General features: G+C 37.6%; 1 protein-coding gene across 1 annotated transcript; it reads right to left on the reverse strand.

Annotated features, from left to right (window-relative positions):
* Positions 1–5,516: 5,516 nt before the first annotated feature.
* Positions 5,517–19,960, reverse strand: LOC126203250 (venom protease-like). Its single transcript, XM_049937505.1, has 7 exons — positions 19,669–19,960; positions 17,968–18,153; positions 17,731–17,831; positions 17,548–17,654; positions 11,195–11,463; positions 5,901–6,070; positions 5,517–5,708 (listed from the first exon to the last, which is right to left on the reverse strand). The coding sequence occupies exons 1-7, from the start codon at positions 19,739–19,741 to the stop codon at positions 5,556–5,558; spliced, it is 1,059 nt and encodes a 352-aa protein (XP_049793462.1). The 5' UTR covers positions 19,742–19,960; the 3' UTR covers positions 5,517–5,555.
* Positions 19,961–20,253: the final 293 nt, after the last annotated feature.

The following is a 20,253-nucleotide window of genomic DNA, read 5'->3' on the forward strand; positions in this document are numbered from 1 at the left end:
TAAAAAAATAACAATTTACCAAAATTCTCACACGGCAAACAGAAAAAAAACTACAATAGTGTCGAAATGACAAAACTAAAATCGTTGACTCACTGAAAAATATTCTGCTGAAAGCTCAGTCCTGATACCACACACGTGCAATGCTATCACACAAATGAACCCCATAACCACCGACCGCAACAATACGCCACCTATAAACACGCCACACACGCAAACTAAACCAGAAACATCACCTAACACACCACCAGAGAGCACCACCGATCACATCGAAACCACACCTACAAACACGCCACTCTCACAAACTAAATTACACACCGTCATGACGTCACACACCACAACAGGGTCAAAGCCGATGGGTAGGATCAGACACTTCGGTCGACCCCTTTAGGGAAACTGTGAAAAACCTAAATTTTTATGGCTTGATTGAGCCATTTTAATGAATACTGCCTAATGTGCAACAGCTTGATAGTATTAAATTTCTATAGTTTCTGTATTAGTTGTATCAACTAGCAAACCTAAACCACTGGTCTTTTGCAACTTCAAAACATTGCTGCTCCACTGGTACCTCATTGTCTGCATGATTTGGGAGCCCTTGATTGGTATAGGCATAATTGTGTGAATTGGTGTGCTTTTATTCAATTAAATACTTCTTGCCAGTCTATTAAAAAGTTTGCTACTCACAACGTAGAGTGAGTGAGTGAGAGAGAGAGAGAGAGAGAGAGAGAGGCTTTTTTTTTTTTTTTTTTTTTTTTAACAATAATAACCTTTAGCTGAAATCCTGCAGTCAGATAGTCTATACATTAGCTGGAATTGTAAATGAATAGAATCATTAAAAAATTAAATAAAAGATACGTGAATAATTAATAAAAAGGGTTCTATTATGAAACTGGTGCAGATGACACTAGAGAATTATATTGGTTAATGTCTATGCAAGTAAGTCATCTCAAATAGTCTGAAAGAAGTCATAAGATTACCAGTTATAACACACAAAGAAAGATAATTTAAAAAAAAAATGAAGTTGTGTTAAGTGCATTTCAAGAATGGTAGGAGAATCCCCAGGCTAAATAGTCATCCAAGATGTGTGAAAAACTAAGCCAGTTTTATGATCACAATACACAAAATATCCACTAGCACGAAATACTTCAGAGTTCAGCATGATGATTTACACATCAACACATGAGAGATAAGTAGGAGGAACTCATAACCTGTCTAGTCTCAGTTCCCAAATGCTAGCACAAAAGTTAAAGTTGTGCACTGGGGCACTTTCAGACCATGCAAAAGCTAAAGTCCCTGCAAAAATTAAAGAACTGTGGCTACCATTCATCTCCCAGAATCTATCACCCATGTGCCCTGAATATCACATGTTACTTCAAGCAGGTCTGCCTTCTTCCAAAACTCACCACAAAAGTTCTGAACAGCTCCCTTGAACTCTCCACTCAAAAGTGTCTGTCAAAACTTGATCCCAGCAGTGTTCCACCAGCATCTAACTCTCAAAGGTTGAAGGCCATCCCAACCAAGCATACATCATTTTTATGTCCTATAGACATGACTTGACTCAACTTGGCCACTATCCACACTAAACTAATATACACTGAAGCGGCAAAGAAACTGGTTTAGGCATGCTTATTCAAATACAGATATATGTAAACAGGCAGAATACAATGCTGCAGTTGGCAACGTCTATAGAAGACAACAAATGTCTGATGCAGTTGTTAGATCAGTTACTGCTGCCACAATGGCAGGTTATCAAGATTTAAGTCAGTTTGAACTGTGTGTTATAGTCGATGTATGAACAATGGGACACAGCACCTCCGAGGTAGCAATGAAGTGGGGATTGTCCTGTATGACCATTTCATGAGTGTATCATGAGTATGAGGAATCCAGTAAAACATCAAATCTCCAACATCGCTGTGGCCAGAAAAAGATCCTGCAAGAAAAGGACCGACGATGACTGAAGAGATTCGTTCAACGTGACAAAATTCAAACCGTTTTGCAAGTTGCTGCAGATTTAAATGCTATGCCATCAACAAGTGTGAGCATGCAAACCATTCAATGAAACATCACTGAATGGGCTTTCAGGGCTGAAGGCCCACTTGTGTACCCTTGGTGACTGCATGACACAAAGCCTTAGGCCTTGCCTGGGCCTTTCAACACTGGCATTCGACTGTTGATGATTGGAAACATGTTGCCTGGTCAGATTAGTCTAATTTCAAATTGCATCGAGCGGATGGACGTCTATGGGTATGGGGACAACCTCATGAATCCATGGTCCCGGCATCTCAGCAGGGGGCTGTTCAAGCTGGTGGAGGCTCTGTAATCGTGTAGGGTGTGTGCAGTTGGAGTGATGTGGGACCCCTGATACGTCTAGATACGTCTCTTTCAGGTGACACGCACGTAAGCACCCTGTCTGATCACCTCCATCCACTCATGTCCATTGCACATTCCAATGGACTCTGGGAATTCCAGCATGACAAGGCAACACCCCACACATCCAGAATTGCTACAGAGTGGCTCCGGGAACACTCTTCAAAGTTCAAATACTTCCACTGGCCACCAAACTCTCCAGATATGAATATTATTGGGCATATATACAGGATGCCTTCCAACATGCTGTTCAGAAGAGGTCTTCACCTCCTCATACTCTTACTGATTTATGGACAGCGCTGCAGGATTCATGGTGTTAATTTCCTCCAGCACTACTTTGGACATTAGCTGGGTCCATGCCATGTTGTGTTCCAGCACTTCTGCGTGCTCGTGGGGGCGCTACATATTATGCAGGTGTACCAGTTTCTTTGGCTCTTCAGTGTATTATCAATATTGAAATAAAATAATGTTATAGACATTCGGTCACTGTCAGAATATTTACAACAAGTATAAATAATAATTTGTTCACAAATAAAAAAGCAAACATTATTGTGCCCATGCACTCATATTAACTGACATTAAATTGTTGTTGAATATTGTTTAAGCAATTACTTATGGCTGCTTGATAGCAGTGTCCTTTGGCACTCTTTTCAATGGTGGTGTCAGCTAACACTTTCAGCTGACTGCTTTGAAATTACATTAGTTTTTTTAAATACTGATTGCAAATTTATTTCAGTAAAGTTATTGGCAAAAATAGTACAGTAGTCGTTAAATAACTACACAAATATGATAAGATATGAGGTAGTCACGCTGCATTCAGTTGCTGTGTTGTTGCAGATGATACAATGTTCTGACAAACATTCGCACAATGAAAAAGATATAAAAACATAATATATCAATGAATAATGTAGATACCAATATGTATCTTCCAGGGATGATTAATGTAGTGCCATGCTATCATCTGAGACGTTGTTTGTTGAACTTGCACGAAGCATTTATAAATTGTTAATTCTGGTGTTCATTTTAAAAATATTCTGTCACTGTAAAATCTTTACTTTTATGGTGTTGAAGATATTGAAAATATTATTACATCATTGGATATGCCTCATTTCTCTGATGTCACAGATGTATTCAGATTTGCTTAATTATGGAACTCAGGTTTAAAAGTTGTGAGGAGCCATATTTAAGACTTCTCTATGCTCTGCCATTTCTGCTGCATCTTCTGTGCTCCTGCTATGCAAGCAACTGCTGCCCACATGCTCCCTGTTCTGAGATTTACCCACATCCAGCCACATGTTCCTTGCCTTTGTACCTTGGCTGATCTGTATTGGTCGGTTCAGCTGGGCCGGCCATGCTGCCCGTTCTGGGCCCTGAACCCACCAGCTAGTACGCAGCTGGACAGATTAATTCACCTTACCTCATACCAGCTTTATGCACCCGAACTCATCTATATATGTGTAATGTTACAGACTTATTATAATTTGAGATGTTTAATGTGTGTCCAGCTTTTTCTTTTTTTTAGGTTTTCTCAGTTTCATCATTTCTTAAAACAGATTACAATTTTGTAATTTTATTATTTTAATTACCCAGATCATAGTTTTTCATAATGTATTCATTGTTATTTTTACTAAAACCAGCTTAAAGCAACCCAGAGCATTTTTACTTCAAGAAACACTGCTTCATTATGCAGTGTTGGTCAGATCCTTAACTGTAATAATAAGCTTAGTCAAAACAACATTTTTTTCTCCAAATAACACATTGAACAATAGATAAGTAGTAATTCCTTCAGATTATGGATTAACTGTTTCTACATTAGATAGTAAACAGAAGTATCTGTTTCAACAACCAAGTTTTTTTGCATGTTAAAATCAAAACAAAGACTCCAGTCTTTTAAAAGGCCAGCATGTATTTATATTTTTATAGAAAAAGTGTGTCCTATTTATATATCTACTGCCATGTGTCACATCATGGTGGATTGTCACAAATACGAGGGCTATTCAGAAAGTTTTGGCATTAAAAAAAAACTATGTACAAGAAATACATTATATTATATACATCTGAAAGAGCAGTTGATATACTACTTTTCCACATAGTCACCAAACACATTGAGGCACTTATCATAGCGGTGGACAAGCTTTGAAAGACCTTCGTTGTAAAATTTTGCCACCTGAGACTTCAGCCAGTGAGTCACACCCGCCTGGAGTTCTGCATCATCATCAAAGAAAGCGCTGCCTTGCAAGCCAGTTCTTCATCTTGGGAAACAGGCGCAAGTCACTTGGTAGGGCGGATGATGGAAAATTTCCCATTGGAATGAATTAAGGAGTTCTTTAGTGTGGTTTGCCGTGTGAGGTCGGGCATTGTTGTGCAAAAACAAAATTTTTGACGTCACCTTTCCTCGATGTCTGGTTTAAATTGCTCTTCTAAGGCTGTGCAAAGTTTGATAGTTGAAATGTCAATGTTGTCCCCATTCGCTGTTCTTTATGATGCTCTGTAAGCATTTTGGACACCCATCATGCACAAAATTTGTGGTAGCCTAGCTTTTGAGTGACAATTTCAAACAACAAAGTCCGTGAAACTTGGGGAAAAGAAAGTGAAAGCTCCATTATTGTGAAGCGACGGTTTTCACGAATAGTTTCATCAACATTAGTGACAAGATCGTTAGTCACAATGCTGGGGTGTCCACTCTTCTCTTCATCATGAATGTTGGTTCGGCCATTTTTAAACTGAATGCACCATTTCCAGACAGAACATTCACTCATTACATTGTTTCCATACATTGCACACAGTTCAGATAAATTTCTATGGGTTTTAGGTTTTTTGCCAACAAAAACCGTATCACAGACCACACCTCACAACTGGCAGGATTTTCATATATCAGAAAAAAAAACAGACAGACAAAGATGTTCCCGCTGTTACGGATGGATGCCGACTGAGCTGCCGAGCACACACATACCAAAATATATGCAATAGGCACGCGCCTAGCGGCGTTAGATGGGAACATTCCCTACTTTCTGAATAGCCCTCATATAATAGTTCCAGAGGAGGAATCAGTCTGAGTCAAAGACAAGACTATAGGTTCTGTAACATATAACGTGTTAATTACTTAATGGTCCACTTTTAGGGTAGTAACAGCATGGGGTACAACAAAAATATATAAAAGAAAGACTTTTTGCTTTATTTTATCTGAATATTTACAGTTGTTTTTGAATCCATGTGACATATGATGAGACTCTAGTATAAATTCCAGGAAATGATTTGGATCCACATCCAACTCCAGAGGAGACAATTCCAACCACTGTGTAAACACCGCCATTTTGTAAGACAAGTGGACCACCAGAGTCACCCTGTAAATGAGGAAAATAATAATAATTGGAAAGCATACATATTAGTAACAGAAGCTGTCAGTAGTCACACAGACTGATAAGTTCAGTACCAAAGTTTGGAAACACACAAAGGATTTGTCAATACAATGCATATTTCACAGTACCTAATGCTACAAGTAAATATCAGTCAATTGCAAAAAGGTTCTCACAAACCTGACAGGCATCTTTTCCACCTTCTTCATGACCAGCACATAACTGAGAGTCAATAATTCCCTGAGGATATCTCTGTTTTGGAACTGTCGGTCGTGAATATTGTTCATTACACACTGAATTGTTAAAGATTATAACACTTGCTTCCTGAAGTGTATCTGGTCTTTCTCCACCTGGAACAAAATAAATCATTGCAAGTGTTATCTTTTTATGTGGAAATGGGGACTACAGAAATACAAACAGCAACTCTATAAGAAAAAATTGTTAAAGATTATAACACTTGCTTCCTGAAGTGTATCTGGTCTTTCTCCACCTGGAACAAAATAAATCATTGCAAGTGTTATCTTTTTATGTGGAAATGGGGACTACAGAAATACAAACAGCAACTCTATAAGAAAAAATTACTACTGTAGTTTCCAAGCACCAAAACTAAAACAGTTGGAACAGTGTACTGAAACTTCCACTTTGCAGTGGAGTAACACCTTCATGTGAGTACTGGCACAAACATATGCATGACCCACACATCTGGCTTTAGGAACTCATAGATCATGTCATTAAATGCTTATATGTTGCAAGAAACAAAATGGGTGTGAAGACAACTAAAATGATAATTGCACAGTAGATGTAGCAGCTAAAAGTAATTTGGAAACTGGATTAAAAAAGACTTGCTGTAGTTGTAGGCCACCAGGAAAACAAGTGAAGGTTCACACTCTGAGAACTAGAAATCAGCTGAATGGTGCAATATAAAAGCACAAGTCAGAATAGTAAAATGAAATCAGAAAATAGGTAGAGGAGAGAGAGAGAGAGAGAGAGATGAAAGGAATAAATGTCCAAAGAAGGGAGTAAACAAAATGGAGGTAACAAATGAAAAAGTCAATAAATGAATTACAGATATTAATAAATTAAAGTAACTTTTGTTGATATATTTAGTGAGAGCATAGTATGTGGGGGAAAATTATCTGGAACACAGCATTTCATCAGTCTTTTCTACTTTTTTTTTTTTGTTCATATGAACACTTGCTCTTATTTCACAAACTATCCACCACACAGAAAGATCATCGTAGTTTAACGTCCTGTAACTGATCAGGTCACTTAGAGTGCAACATGAATTGAGTTTAGAATGAGGCAGTAGACATGTCACATACTTTTCAAAGGAATTATTCCAACATTCAACTAGGAATGCTGAAAAGGAGCTTGTAATGCCTTGGAATGACAAAACCATTATTAAGAGGGTGAGAAAGTATTGCAGCTTCACAAATAAAAAATACACATCCAAAATTATACAGTATAAACTACAGTGGAGTACATGCCAGAGTGTATGTCACATTGTAGCACGTGCTACAGTTTCCATCTGTTCAGTTTGCATAAGGAGGGGGCGGGAAGAATAACTCCTCGAATGCCTCTGTGCATTCTATAATTAGTCTAATGTTGTCCTTACAGTCTGTGTGGGAGTGATGTGTAGGGAACTGTAGGTATCCCTAGATTCCTCACTAAATACTTCATGAGTAGGCTTTTGAGTGATAGTAGGCATCTATCTTCAAGCATCTGCCAGTGCAGGTCTTTCAGCATTTCGATGCTCTCCCATGTATCAACTGTGGTCTTGTTGAAGGAAACATCCCATCATTTGCCTGAACTGATTTAGGAAACAGAAACTCTGAAGCCTTCATTCTCCCAAATCCGAGACCATTGTCTTAATAAACATACTATCTTACCATAGGTTACTTAATGTATTATTTTATGTTCATATACTGTATATTTGGAACAGGTTAGCTTAATAACATTAAAACTTGTTATAGGCTGTTCATTTAGTCTCCCAACACTTATCACTGCACACACTTGCAAATGACAACATACCACGACCATACTGCCATGCCTCTGTTACAACTCCATCTAGTCCATTCTGCCTGTCTGAAAAACTGAGTCATTGACTCCTCATGAAGAGTGACACATTGAACTCAGAAATATGATGAGGTATTAGTATTACTCACTACCAATATTGGGTAACGATTTTCCTATAAAAATCATTGCATTGTTACTAAAATTGTAATGTGATAGGGGTGTTTTAGTTGCCACTTCTTTTTAATTAACTGTGACTCTTGAGATCTCTAAGTAATCTCTAAATAGGCAGTATGCATTGTTTAAGAGATATACGTTGGCTTCCTTTTTAAATAAATGTAACTTAGTTATTTCTTTCATCTCCTTGGACATATTACTTACAATTTTAATCCCTGATAGAAGCTGCTGTTTAGAGTTTTTCCTTGGTAAATGTTAAATAGAACAAAATTTGGCTTACATACATACTAACATTTTTTCTGATGTCCATAACACATTGGTAGATGAAATCACTAGGTGATGTAAGGATATCCTGTTGTTTAAAAGATATGTCTCCGAGGGCATAACATGTGTGACATTCACTTTGCCAAGTTAAGCCACTGTGTAAGAAGGGAATAAGGAGAATGTCTCTCATTACAGACCTGTAGCTTCATTATCACAATTTTTCAAAGGTAATAGAGAAACCTTTCTATAAAAATTTATCAAACTTTTTAGAACCCAACAACATACTATTGGAGTCCCGACATTGTTTCCAAATATCTCACTCAACAGAAACAGCAATCTTCTCATTTATACATGGTATACTGCAACCAGTGGATAACAGAGCATATGTTACAGCTTTATTACTAGATTTGGCAAAAGCATTTGATACAATAAGTCATAAAAAACTGTTTTTAACTAGAAAAAATAGGTGTCAGGTAAACAACAAATAACTGGATGGAATCACATCTGACATAACCCTTTTAGGGGAAAAATAGTGTCACATGAGAATCTGTTCTCAGTTTTATGCTGTTACTGCTATATGTTAGTGACTTATTACACAAAAGACATTTCAATTTTCAGATGATACTGCTATATTGATTAAAAGCAACACTCGTAAAACAGATTCAAGAGGCCACAGACAGCCTCTCAGATTATTTTTCTGTTGAGCATTTATAATATACACAGAATACTATTGCTACGGATATACACACAGACCAGAACAGAACTCCACTGTTTCCTTGTGTGTTACATGAAGAGAGTATTAAAAAACTGCATCAGAAGTGACACACTCAAATTTGTGTGTACTTGATATGTGTCCACTTAACACTGGCATTGTTTTGAGGGAATACTACTGTCAGCCTAGAATCTTTAAGACTGCGAAAGAGAGTAATAAGAGTAGTAGAAGGTGTAAACCAAAGAAAATTCTGCAGGCTATTGGAAGAAGGCCACAGGAAATAGTATCTTGTGTCTTCCTTGTATATACATTTACAGAAATGGGGTGCATATGCGAAGAAACAAGAATGTAAAAAATTACCACAGGTACACTGTGCATGTTTACAACACAAGACAAAATGAAGACATACGTGTACAGAAAACAAGAACAAGGCTATTTCAGAAGGGTGTCCTCCACCCAAGCATCAAAGTATACAATGTTTTTACCTAGTCACAAAACTGTTGGAAGACACTAAACAGTTTAAAATACAGGTAAAGGCTTACTTAGTTGAAAACTGATCTTACTCATTAAATGAAAGTCTTGACACATGAAACTTATTCTTTTTGAAGTGTTGGCAGAAGAGCCAACACCGTGTTGCTAGAGGAGGCCGAAATGCATGCTTTTAAGCTCACGTAGATTGGCGTGAGGTCTGGAACAGGTCAGAGAAATAAGACTAGCAAAACAGGAGGTAACTGGTATAATACTTAACTTTAATCCATAAGTGGTGTACATCGCTCTTGATGGTACAGGTTTTATAATAAGCTCAATATAACTGGTAATGGCGCCTTGCTAGGTCGAAGCAAATGACGTAGCTGTACAACTGGGGCGAGTGCTAGTAAGTCTCTCTAGACCTGCTGTGTGGTGGCGCTCGGTCTGCAATCACTGACAGTGGCGACACGCGGGTCCGACGTATACTAGCGGACCGCGGCCGATTTAGAGGCTACCACCTAGCAAGTGTAGTGTCTGGCGGTGACACCACACTTTTACTGTTAAGTGTTACTCATATTGTACTTATTATGCTCTGAACTTCTATGCATGCATAACTTAAAGTCCCTCAGTTTATTTTCTGTCTGTATGTGAAGGCTAATCTCAGGTACTCTTTGTTGGGATTTTGATACAGTTTTCACTAACAGCTAAACTGATTCAAGGAAAGTTTTTACCACTGCATGAGACGCCTGGCCTTAGATACTTAGTGCTACATATGTGAAACTGAGGTTGGTGATTAGTTAGATATAAGTTAGTTTGACTGTAATTTTATTTGCATTGTGTTTGTTATTCAACTTCTTTTATGATAACTATTATAAACCAAGGATGTTCTAGCTGTTAGTAACTAAAAGTGCATGGAGATAATGACAAAATTAAACTTACTATAGCAAGAAAGAAAATATGTAGTAAAAAATTTATAGCAAGAATGAAGACATGCAAAGTCAAAATTCATTTTTAGGGAAGAACATATCCAAACAAAGAAAAATAAAAAATGTGACAAACAACAATGTGCATTTGCAGGAACTAAATATACTCATACAATAAAAGACAGGTAAGCTGCAAATAAATAAATAGAAATTATGAAGGGAAAATGAACAGACATCACTTGATATATATATTAGCATTTCTAATATCAACATTAATTCTTCTAACATAATAAAATTACAAAGAGCACAGGACAAATGCATTGAAGAATTATTGACAAACGTGATAGAATTACAAGTTAAATGCAGTTTCTGTTTGAGAGTAAAGTGTAAGATGAAGTACAAGATTACATTTACTACAAAAGCAAAAAGTAATAACACTGTTAAGAATGGTTTCATTTTTGGGACACCTATGATAAAGTAAATTCAGTTACAATTTTAATTCTGAAGAGATGCAACAGCATGCTGTAGAGTTACTTTAAGGCATTTCAAGCATTGCAACTGTACCAACACCTGGATATGGGAATTTTTGGCTACAAGATAAAACAATCATAGACTGAATAACACAGTCATAACACTTATGGCTACAAAATATCGCCCGAATGTTCAATTTTGAGAGATGAATGACAAGATCATATCTTGGGGATGGTTACTTTTCTTCAAAGAAAGTGCTTTGATGAAATAGTAATAATTTCCTTGTCATTTAGTTGACACTCGGTGTGTGGATGCATAAATAAATGTTGTAGAGCTTCAATGCAAAATATATCTGCATACATTAGATAATATAAAAAGTCACAATTATTATCACCTGCTCATTGCAAGAATATAAGATACAGAAAGGTATTATCTTTGTTTCTTACCAAATCCAAGGAGTCCCCAACCATAAAGCATTGCAGTCTTTCCACTTAATTCATCATCATTGTCTCCTAATTGTGGGAGACAAATAGTACTGATATACTGGCTTGGTTCCACGGGATTAGCAAGCTGCAGCACAGCAATATCATGATAATGCTCTGGTGGTTGATAAAATGGATGTACCTTCACAGCTGATATGGTTACATCTTGAGGTGCAGCCCTGTCGTCACTGCGTGCGAAATCCAATTCTCCTATACGCACTACGTCTGGTTTCCTGTAGGCAAACTATATCTGACATGGATTCGCTGCATTTAAATATAACAAGCATTTAATTGAAAACTGTTGTTCTGATTAAGGCAAGACAAATATAAACTGAATTATCTTTGATTACTGGTCAATGGAATGAAAACTAAAAGTTGTGCTCTGCTTTGAGAGTAATATGTGTATCTGCTATTCCACCTCCTGACAGTCACCAAATAGTAACACAAGTAATTCCCTATATAACTGATACTAGTTCTTCATGTGCTTCATTAGATTAATCTCTAATTATGTTGATTAGAAGACACGGGTATGAATTTATTTTGCATTGTTTCACTATTGTTGCCTTATGATATTATTGTCTACTGCTGAAAAGTTAAATGGTGTGACGTCTAGCATGTGCATGTGTGGTTGTCTGTGTAAATTTGTGTACTCCTACTAGAAAAAGAGCGAGCGCTTGAAAGCTAGTGTAAAAACTGTTTTCTGTTGCATGCTTCTCTGCACCACACATCAGTCAGCTATAGGTGAGTGGTTGCTTTTCATTTATTTTACATAGTATCCATCCAAGGAAACAAATTATACAAGCCGAGGAAGAAAACAATAGCAACATAGCATAATATAAAGTATTGTACATTTCACAGAGATCTGTTCTAGGTATTGGAATTCCTACAGTTATTTTCCAACGCATTAAATCAACTAGCAAAAATACGTTCCTATTGAAGCACAAAAAAGACCAATATGCTCTTGTTTTAAAAGACTCTGACTGAAAAGTCAGGTACCATCTGCCTCATTGTACCTTCCTCAACACCACTAAAAATTTTGGCATGCGAACAATTTGCGCTCTTTTTGACGTGCAACTTGCAACTCACTCCCACAAGCTCCCCTAAATGTAATTCACTCACACCCACTTGTCCGTTGCTGTAAGTTGCTGCTACCCATCCACTTCCACTTGCCCACTCTCACTCACTCATTTGGCTCAACACATTGTTGTTAATTCTTTGTGTCTCTCTAACTATCACTGTCTCGTCTCACTACCATTGTCTCACTCTTGCTCTCTCTTACTACTGCTATCTCATTCTTTCCTTCCCACTGACATTGTCTCTTCTCAATGTCACTATCTCTCTCTTCCTTGTGGTCATTGCTATAAACTCTGTCTCCCATTATCACTAGCTCTCACCCACTTCCACTATCTCCTTCTCTTTATTCCTTTCCCAATGGCACTATCTTCTTCACTCTTTTCCTAGCACTGTTCTGTCACTGCCAACTATGCCCCACTGACATTGTGTCCCTCTCTTTCTCTCATGCTACCTTAGTCTCATTTATTCTTTCTGTACCACAGGCCGGGCGCTGTGGCTGAGCGGTTCTAGGTGCTTCAGTCCAGAACCACGCTGCTGCTACGGTCACAGGTTCGAATCCTGTCTCGGGCATGGATGTGTCTGATGTCCTTAGGTTAGTTAGATTTAATTATCTCTGAGTCTAAGGTTACTGATGACCTCAGATGTTAAGTCCCATAGTGCTTAGAGCCATTTGAACCATTTCTGTACCACAACCATTGTCTACTACCTTTGAGTATTTATTACTTTTCCATCTCTTTCCCTCTGCCACTGCCTCCTCTTCTCTCAGCATGAGTGAGTGTGAAAACGTCCACGTACTAAAATTTTTTGAATAATTTTTAAAGGTGTTGAAGAGAGTAGAATGAGGCAGCTGCTACTCCACTTTTCAGTCAGAGTCTTTTAAAACAGGGGCATATTAGCCTTTTTTGTGCTCTGATACAGCATTATTATGTGGGTTCCCTTCTTTTCCAAGCCACAGCACAGCATGTTACTCATGTGAAATTAAAGTAACATGAAACTAATTTTACATTTCAGACTATATTTTATGTGAACAAATATTTGAATGTGTTTCACTGTAACATGGGGTTCCCAGAACCCTTCTGATGAAAATATATACACTTTACGGCATATTTCTCTGTGCTGCATCACTTTATATACCATGTTTTGCCTCATATCAGATTTTATGTGCATACTTTGTGTGTAAAACAGGGTAACCTTAAACCTCTGTATATCAGAAACAGATAAAGATATCAAGAAAAATTTCAAACTTGTTCGAAATCTTAGGAATATATCATAAACATTTCAGACACTTGCTGTACATAGCCATCTTGGAATCCACAGCTCAGTTTTAGGATCCATAAACCATGTTTCTTGGGTCTTCTCAGGGGGCCACCCATGAGCTAAATGGTGCCTCCATAAGCCCCTTAAGGCGTGCTATAGAACACATACAATGAAAAAAGAACCAACTGATTTATTTCATTTTCCTAAGTTGGGGGAAGTGTGTAATATTCAAACTTTGACCCTGAACTCTAGGATTCTCGTAGTTACAATAAGACGGTACTTCTGTTAGGTATGCAAATGGTCCCTAACCCAAGGGCTACCCCAAACATGTGACTCTAGCTTCCTATTACCAACAGGACCCAAGGTATAATCCCTGGAAAAATCCTGTTTTTATGTGCTGTTTTTGGAACATGTTAGCTAGCACATGCTGTTGCATGTGTGCCAATAAAAGCATTTATAGCTACAATAAAAAACTGAGAATAACTGAACCAACTGATACAAGTAGTAGTGATAGTTTATATCTGAAGATGACCTAACTCAGTTCAAACTGATCACAATAGCTTTGTCAATCACACTGTTTAGTTTATAAAATAAAAATGTATACTTACGGTATTTATCCAGTAGCTCTAACACAATTGCATTGAAAAAATAACTTTACAGTAAGAATTACAGGGTAAAAGTATGTTTCTTGTGAAATATAACTCAGTATGAAATTCTTCAGCTAAAATGTCTGGGCAGGGAGGCTGTGGTTGATGTATAAAACTGCTTCCTGACATTTTGTCTACAACTGCAGGAGCCATCTTTTGACGTAAAATGGCTATTCTACTAAAGCTTGAGGGGTTCTCGCATTTACAGAGTCTATAGAGGGCGTAACCATATGTCATGTGATGCCAAATGTATGGCACCATCATTTTCGATTAAAAATAATCAGTTGTTATTCTGTTGGTACAAAGTTGACATCCATGTTTTATCTAACTTCAAACCTTCTTCCTTTCTATTAAAATTATTTTGGTGTTTGTGAACCTCTATTGCTTCTCTATACACTTGTGCATGATGATCCAACGTCCTTGCTAAAATGCTTGTCTCACTGAATTTTATTTCATTTCTCCCCTCTTGAAAAACCTGTTCTGTTAAGACTAATTTTTTGGTATATGCCAGACAACAGTTCCTTTCATGTTCAGCTGTGTGGGAGTTGACACTTCTTTTTGTGGTTTCAGTATACACTTATCCGCAACTCCACAGATTTTTATATACCCCAGGTGTTGCTATGGTGGGTCATGCATCTGTCACCCTTCTTAAATATTCATTAATCTTCTTGGCAATATCATGAAAAGGATAGTTGCTATTCATGATATAGTTGAGATGCTGAGTTGCAGATAGGCACAACAAATGACTGTCAAACAAAGCTTTTGGCCAAACAGGCCTTCATCAGAATTAAACAACATACACACACCACTCACGCAAACACATCTCACACACACATGACCACAGTCTCTGGCTGCCAAGTCCAGATTGTGAGCAGCAGTGCATGATGAGAGGAGCAAACTGGGTGGTAGGGGTAAGGAGGAGGCTGGGGTGCGGAAGGGGAGGGATAGTAGCTTAGGGATGGGGGACAGTTGAAAGCTGATTGTGGGAGCATACAGGGATGAGGTGGGGAGAGGGTAGGGCGGCTAGGTGCACTCAGGAGGCTACATTGGAAGGGGGGGGGGGCAGTGGAAAAGGGGAGAAGTAAAGGGACTGCAGTGCTCTGATGGAATTGAGGGCTGTGTAGTGCTGGAATGGAAACAGGGAAGGGGACAGGTGTGTAAAGGACAATGACTAACAAAGGTTGAGGCCAGAAGGGTTATGGGAACACAGGGAGAGTTTCCAACTGCACAGTTCGGAAAAGCTGGTGTTGGTGGGAATGATCGCCTACACAGGGTATAACAGGTCTGTGCATTGACAGAGCTGTCATTTGTACTCAAGTGATTCATGTGGACAGGTTTTCGCAGTGACTATGGATGCACAACAAGACTTGACAGACTTTGAAAGCAGAATGGTAGTTGGAGCTAGACACATGGGACATTCCAATTTGGAAATCATCGGGGAATTCAATATTCCAAGATCCACAGTGTTAAGAGAGTTCCAAGAATACCAAATTTCAGGCATTACCTCTCACCACAGACAACACAGTGGCCGACAGTCTTCACTTAACGACCAAGAGCAGAGGCATTCACATATAATTGTCAGTGATAACAAACAAGCAACACTGCACTAACAAACAAGTAACATTCCATCTCCTGGGCTCGTGGCCATATCGGTTTGATCATGGCCTGGTCAGATGAGTCCCAATTTCAGTTTGTAAGAGCTGATGATAGGGTTCAAGTGTGCCACAGACCCCACGAAGCACGGACCCAAGTTGTCAACAAGCCACTGTGCAACCTGGTGGTGGCTCCATAATGGTGGGGACTGTGTTTACATCAAATGGACCAGGTCCTCTGGTCCAACTGAACTGATTGTGGACTGGAAATGATTATGTTAGGCTCCTTGGAGACTATTTGCCACCATTCATGGGCTTCATGTTCCCAAACATGTCGCCGAGCCACAATTGTTTGCGACTGGTTTGAAGAACATTCTGGACAGTTTGAGCAAATGATTTGGCAACCCAGATAACCCGATATGAATTCCATCAAACATTTATGAGACATAATTAAGAGGTCAATTCATGCATCAAATTCTGCACCAGAAACACTTTTGCAGTTATGGGTGAGTATGGAAGCAGCATGGTCATGGCTCAATACTTCTGCAGGAGACTTCCAATGACTGGTTGAGCCCATGTACATCAAGTTGCTGCACTAAAGCATGGAAGGTCCAACATGATATTAGGAAGTATCCCATGACTTTTACCACCTCAGAGTATACTTCATAATAATCACATGTGGATCAATGACCAGGTGCAAGTCTTTGAATTGGAGACCATTTCAGCGACTTGTGTGTCCCTAATCTCCGCAGTCATTTCTCATAAACAGCAATTACACAACAACTGATCTGTTCTCAGCAGTGAAGTATATAGCCTTATGAAGTAATATATAGTGTAGCCTGCCTTATCTCCAATACATGCAAATTATTTTCTCTGAATGGGCATCATCCACAGGGCTGCAGTGTCTTCCTTACCAGCATTCAGTTAAATAAGAATAAGCTTGACTTCATCAGTTACAAGTTAACCATAAATAAACAAGCAACAATGAACAAACTTCCCTACATTGATTATTGTTTCTGCTCAAAATAAGCAGTGCTCAAATATTAACACTTTGGATATTGTCATATAATATGATTGTCCCCTAATGTTCACTCTCCATAATTCATGGAAGCCAGTTATTAACGTCACTGACTTGAGCATCATTACATGAAAACAAATTTAGTTAAAATATATAGTTTTTCTGTTTGTGGAAAATCCTCACATCACAATGGCTTTCTTTGAAAACATTGCTGTTTTGTTTTTCAGCTTTTCCCTGGAATCCCTTTAGCTGTTGTACTATCTTATCTGTTTTTTAATACTATTGTTCCTCTTTTGAACTCCTAAAGAAGGAATATATTGGAAATGTTATTGCTCCACTTGATTCTCCACTTGCACAACATAGGCAACAATATCTACTTCCAGATCTGTAAAAATTCAAGAGCACTATAAAAGAATGTACATAATTTACAAAAAAGGAGTCATTTGTGTTACTTGTCCTGTCAGTAATTAGGTTATTAGAGAAACAGGCAGTAAATGGTTGTGATTCACAGTTTTACTCTGCTTCAGCAATTTGTATAGTCCACTGGAGATGAAGAAATGATAACAATAACACATTATTTTCCTATAAAATGGTTGCAAGGATGTGAACATATGCTCAGAATTCTTTGTAACAAGCTGAATAGCATTGTAAAATCTGCAATTCATTTACACTTCTGCTATTACTTTGATGATTTTCAGGTAGTTATCAAAAGGCTTTACCACAACATACCTTCTAAGAGTACAGTGTGCTGCTGTAAGTACCCTGTCTTCCTGAATGAGGGCTCCTCCACAATACCAGTCAATTGACCCATTCCTAGTTCGCTGCCCAACTGCAACCTGACAATTGAATCAATGAACATCAACCAGATGTGTGGATCCAGACAAGATTTACAGTATGGTACATTCTACATACCATCCATGGAGACGAAACAGCACTCCTTAATGAAATGCCTCCTATAACAGCAGCTACAAGACGACTAGACGGAGGTTTGTTTGCTAACGGCTGACCACATTCTGAAAAGTGAAATACAAGGTTTTCAGAGTTTTAACATAAATATTAACAGAAATTCTAAATATGATTCTAATTGAAATATTAATTAATCTATATTAATTTAGAATCAGGGGTTTAGAGAAATAAAACAACACTTACTATTCACTTTTTGTGCAGGCAAAGGACAGCAGATTAGGCGCTCATCACCTCGATCACAGAAGTGTATGCTGGAACGTGCTCTGAGAGTGCTGCATTTATCACTGGCAACACAACTATAATGCACATACTCATCATCAGAAGGACACTGAGACTGATACAGTTCCACATCATCTGATTTTGCACCATCTGGGAATATATTGCTGGATCACAAGATATTCTTATACCCGAGAAAAAGGTGAGCTACTCTATTATTTCCTGCATTCAAAGTGAAAGTGATTAGTCAAACAATGATAGTTTTCTCTTTACTTGGTCTATTTCTGTTTTCATATTCTTTTGAATTTTTGGATGAAGAAAGTCATATCACATTTTCTTTGTTTTAAAAAACATTATATATAAAAAACAGCATACAGCCAGATGGTTCAGCAGCATAGATGAACAGTTATTCAAGTTATTCAGACTGCAATATAATCATATGTCTAAATTAATATAACATGTTTATCCTTCTAACTTCTCTCAGCAAGCAGTGATAAATAAATAAATATTACAGGATGGTGTCAAATTTATGATAGAAACAATTGTAGAAAATACACAACCAGAAAGACTCCTAAACTTGGTGTCCTAAAGAGTTGGTCAGAATTTTGAACTGACCCACACTCACAACCCAGAACTGTTGGAGCTAAATAATTTTTTAATCATTCAACCACCGTTTAACATCTAAAACTTTATAAATGACAGAGTCTGTAGTGGTTACTGTCTGGTATTTACAATTAGCCACTTGCTACATACTCTTAAATGTTTCATAAGGTATTATCCTCAGTGTGTTGCTAAGGGACATTTCAGTAATGCCTTAACCCCTAATCTCCTTTATTATTAAGTTTCTCAACTGTTGCAAGCAAATTAAGAAAGTTACACAGTAATTTTTTAATGTGGTTCCTGTATTAATTATTATTGTAAGGTTCATATTCAACAGTGGACTTGAAACAGCCAGCTAAAGCTTTATTTTTTTATGGTGCAGTAATAAATTGTATCAAAATTCCGAATTTTATGAATGATAGTAATGGTCTAAAAAGAAGGTACATGTTGTTTTATTATCATCATTTATTGACACTAATGCCACTAGCAAACATTGCCATATATTTATAAATGTGTCAGTATCATTTAGAGATTCAATATTATCAGTGAAAGTAAAAAAACCAATCATGTTATTCACATTCTACATGATACTTTTTCATAATGCTCACAGATCTAACTAAGTATGTCAATGAATTTAAAGTAGTCTTACAGGAGGAGTTAGTTCTATTTGAAATTAAGTTTCAACTATTTTCATTTCACAGTACCGAAGCAGCTCCATGGTAATGAACTATAAGTGCACTGATTTATTTTATGAACATTGGTACATGTTAATGCACATAGTTACCTTTTTGTTTTATTTCCAGTTCCAGATGCTTCTCGCTGTAGTGTCAGTTTTATATGTAATGCCCTATCCAGCATACACTTAAAACAAGAACAACAATTATTGTTTGGCTGCACTATAAGTAAAATTTATTTTATCTTATCTTCTCTCTTTTCTAGTTGCTATAATTCTCTATTTTGTATTAAACTAATATAGCCATACCTACACATATTTTTCTCCATGTATGCCACTGAGAGATGTATATGATAAACAGCAATAAAAAGTAAGATGAAGGACTGTTCACTTACAGCAGTGATCAACCAAGAGGAGAATGCTGGCAGCTGCCCACAGGTACATCATGACAGGCTGAGAACTCAGCATCAACTGAGGACCAGCCAGCAACTCCACAACTGGGAGTGAAGGAGGGAGGGGTGGGGGAACTGAGATAACAGGACCACAGCAACCACATAACTGTGCCCAGACCACTTTCAGCACAGCACACTCCAGTAAGGTGAAAGTCAAGGTGCCAATACAGCACTGGCACTTCTGGAGAGTCAGAAAGCTGTTTGTATAATGGCCCCATGTGAGACCTCTCAGCTACAGTACACCACATATGCAAACACCTTACAAACCTGATATCAAAAGAAAATCACAAATCTAAGAAAAACGTTTAGCTGAGCTCTAGTCTAACTGAAACATCAGGAAATTCCTTAACTATGTATGCAGCATGTTTTACAGTTTGTATGACAAGCTAAACTAAATTTTAAAGTAACTACAGTGAAAATAATATAACAAAAAGAAATTCCAGTAAAACATGTCATTTTTTGGTAAATATAACCATAATATAAACGAATTAAAATTTAAATAAACCAAGTATGTGTTCTATAATTTCA

This window comes from Schistocerca nitens, chromosome 9, assembly GCF_023898315.1.
Source record: "Schistocerca nitens isolate TAMUIC-IGC-003100 chromosome 9, iqSchNite1.1, whole genome shotgun sequence".
Taxonomy (NCBI): domain Eukaryota; kingdom Metazoa; phylum Arthropoda; class Insecta; order Orthoptera; family Acrididae; genus Schistocerca; species Schistocerca nitens.

Excerpts from the sequence above, each read along its gene's own strand:
- LOC126203250 (XM_049937505.1), bottom strand. The coding sequence starts at position 19,741 with ATGCTGAGTTCTCAGCCTGTCATGATGTACCTGTGGGCAGCTGCCAGC. Across the intron at positions 6,071-11,194 it reads TTGGGGACTCCTTGGATTTG|GTGGAGAAAGACCAGATACA; the intron begins GTAAGAAACAAA and ends ATTTTGTTCCAG. Across the intron at positions 5,709-5,900 it reads GTGGAAAAGATGCCTGTCAG|GGTGACTCTGGTGGTCCACT; the intron begins GTTTGTGAGAAC and ends CCTCATTTACAG.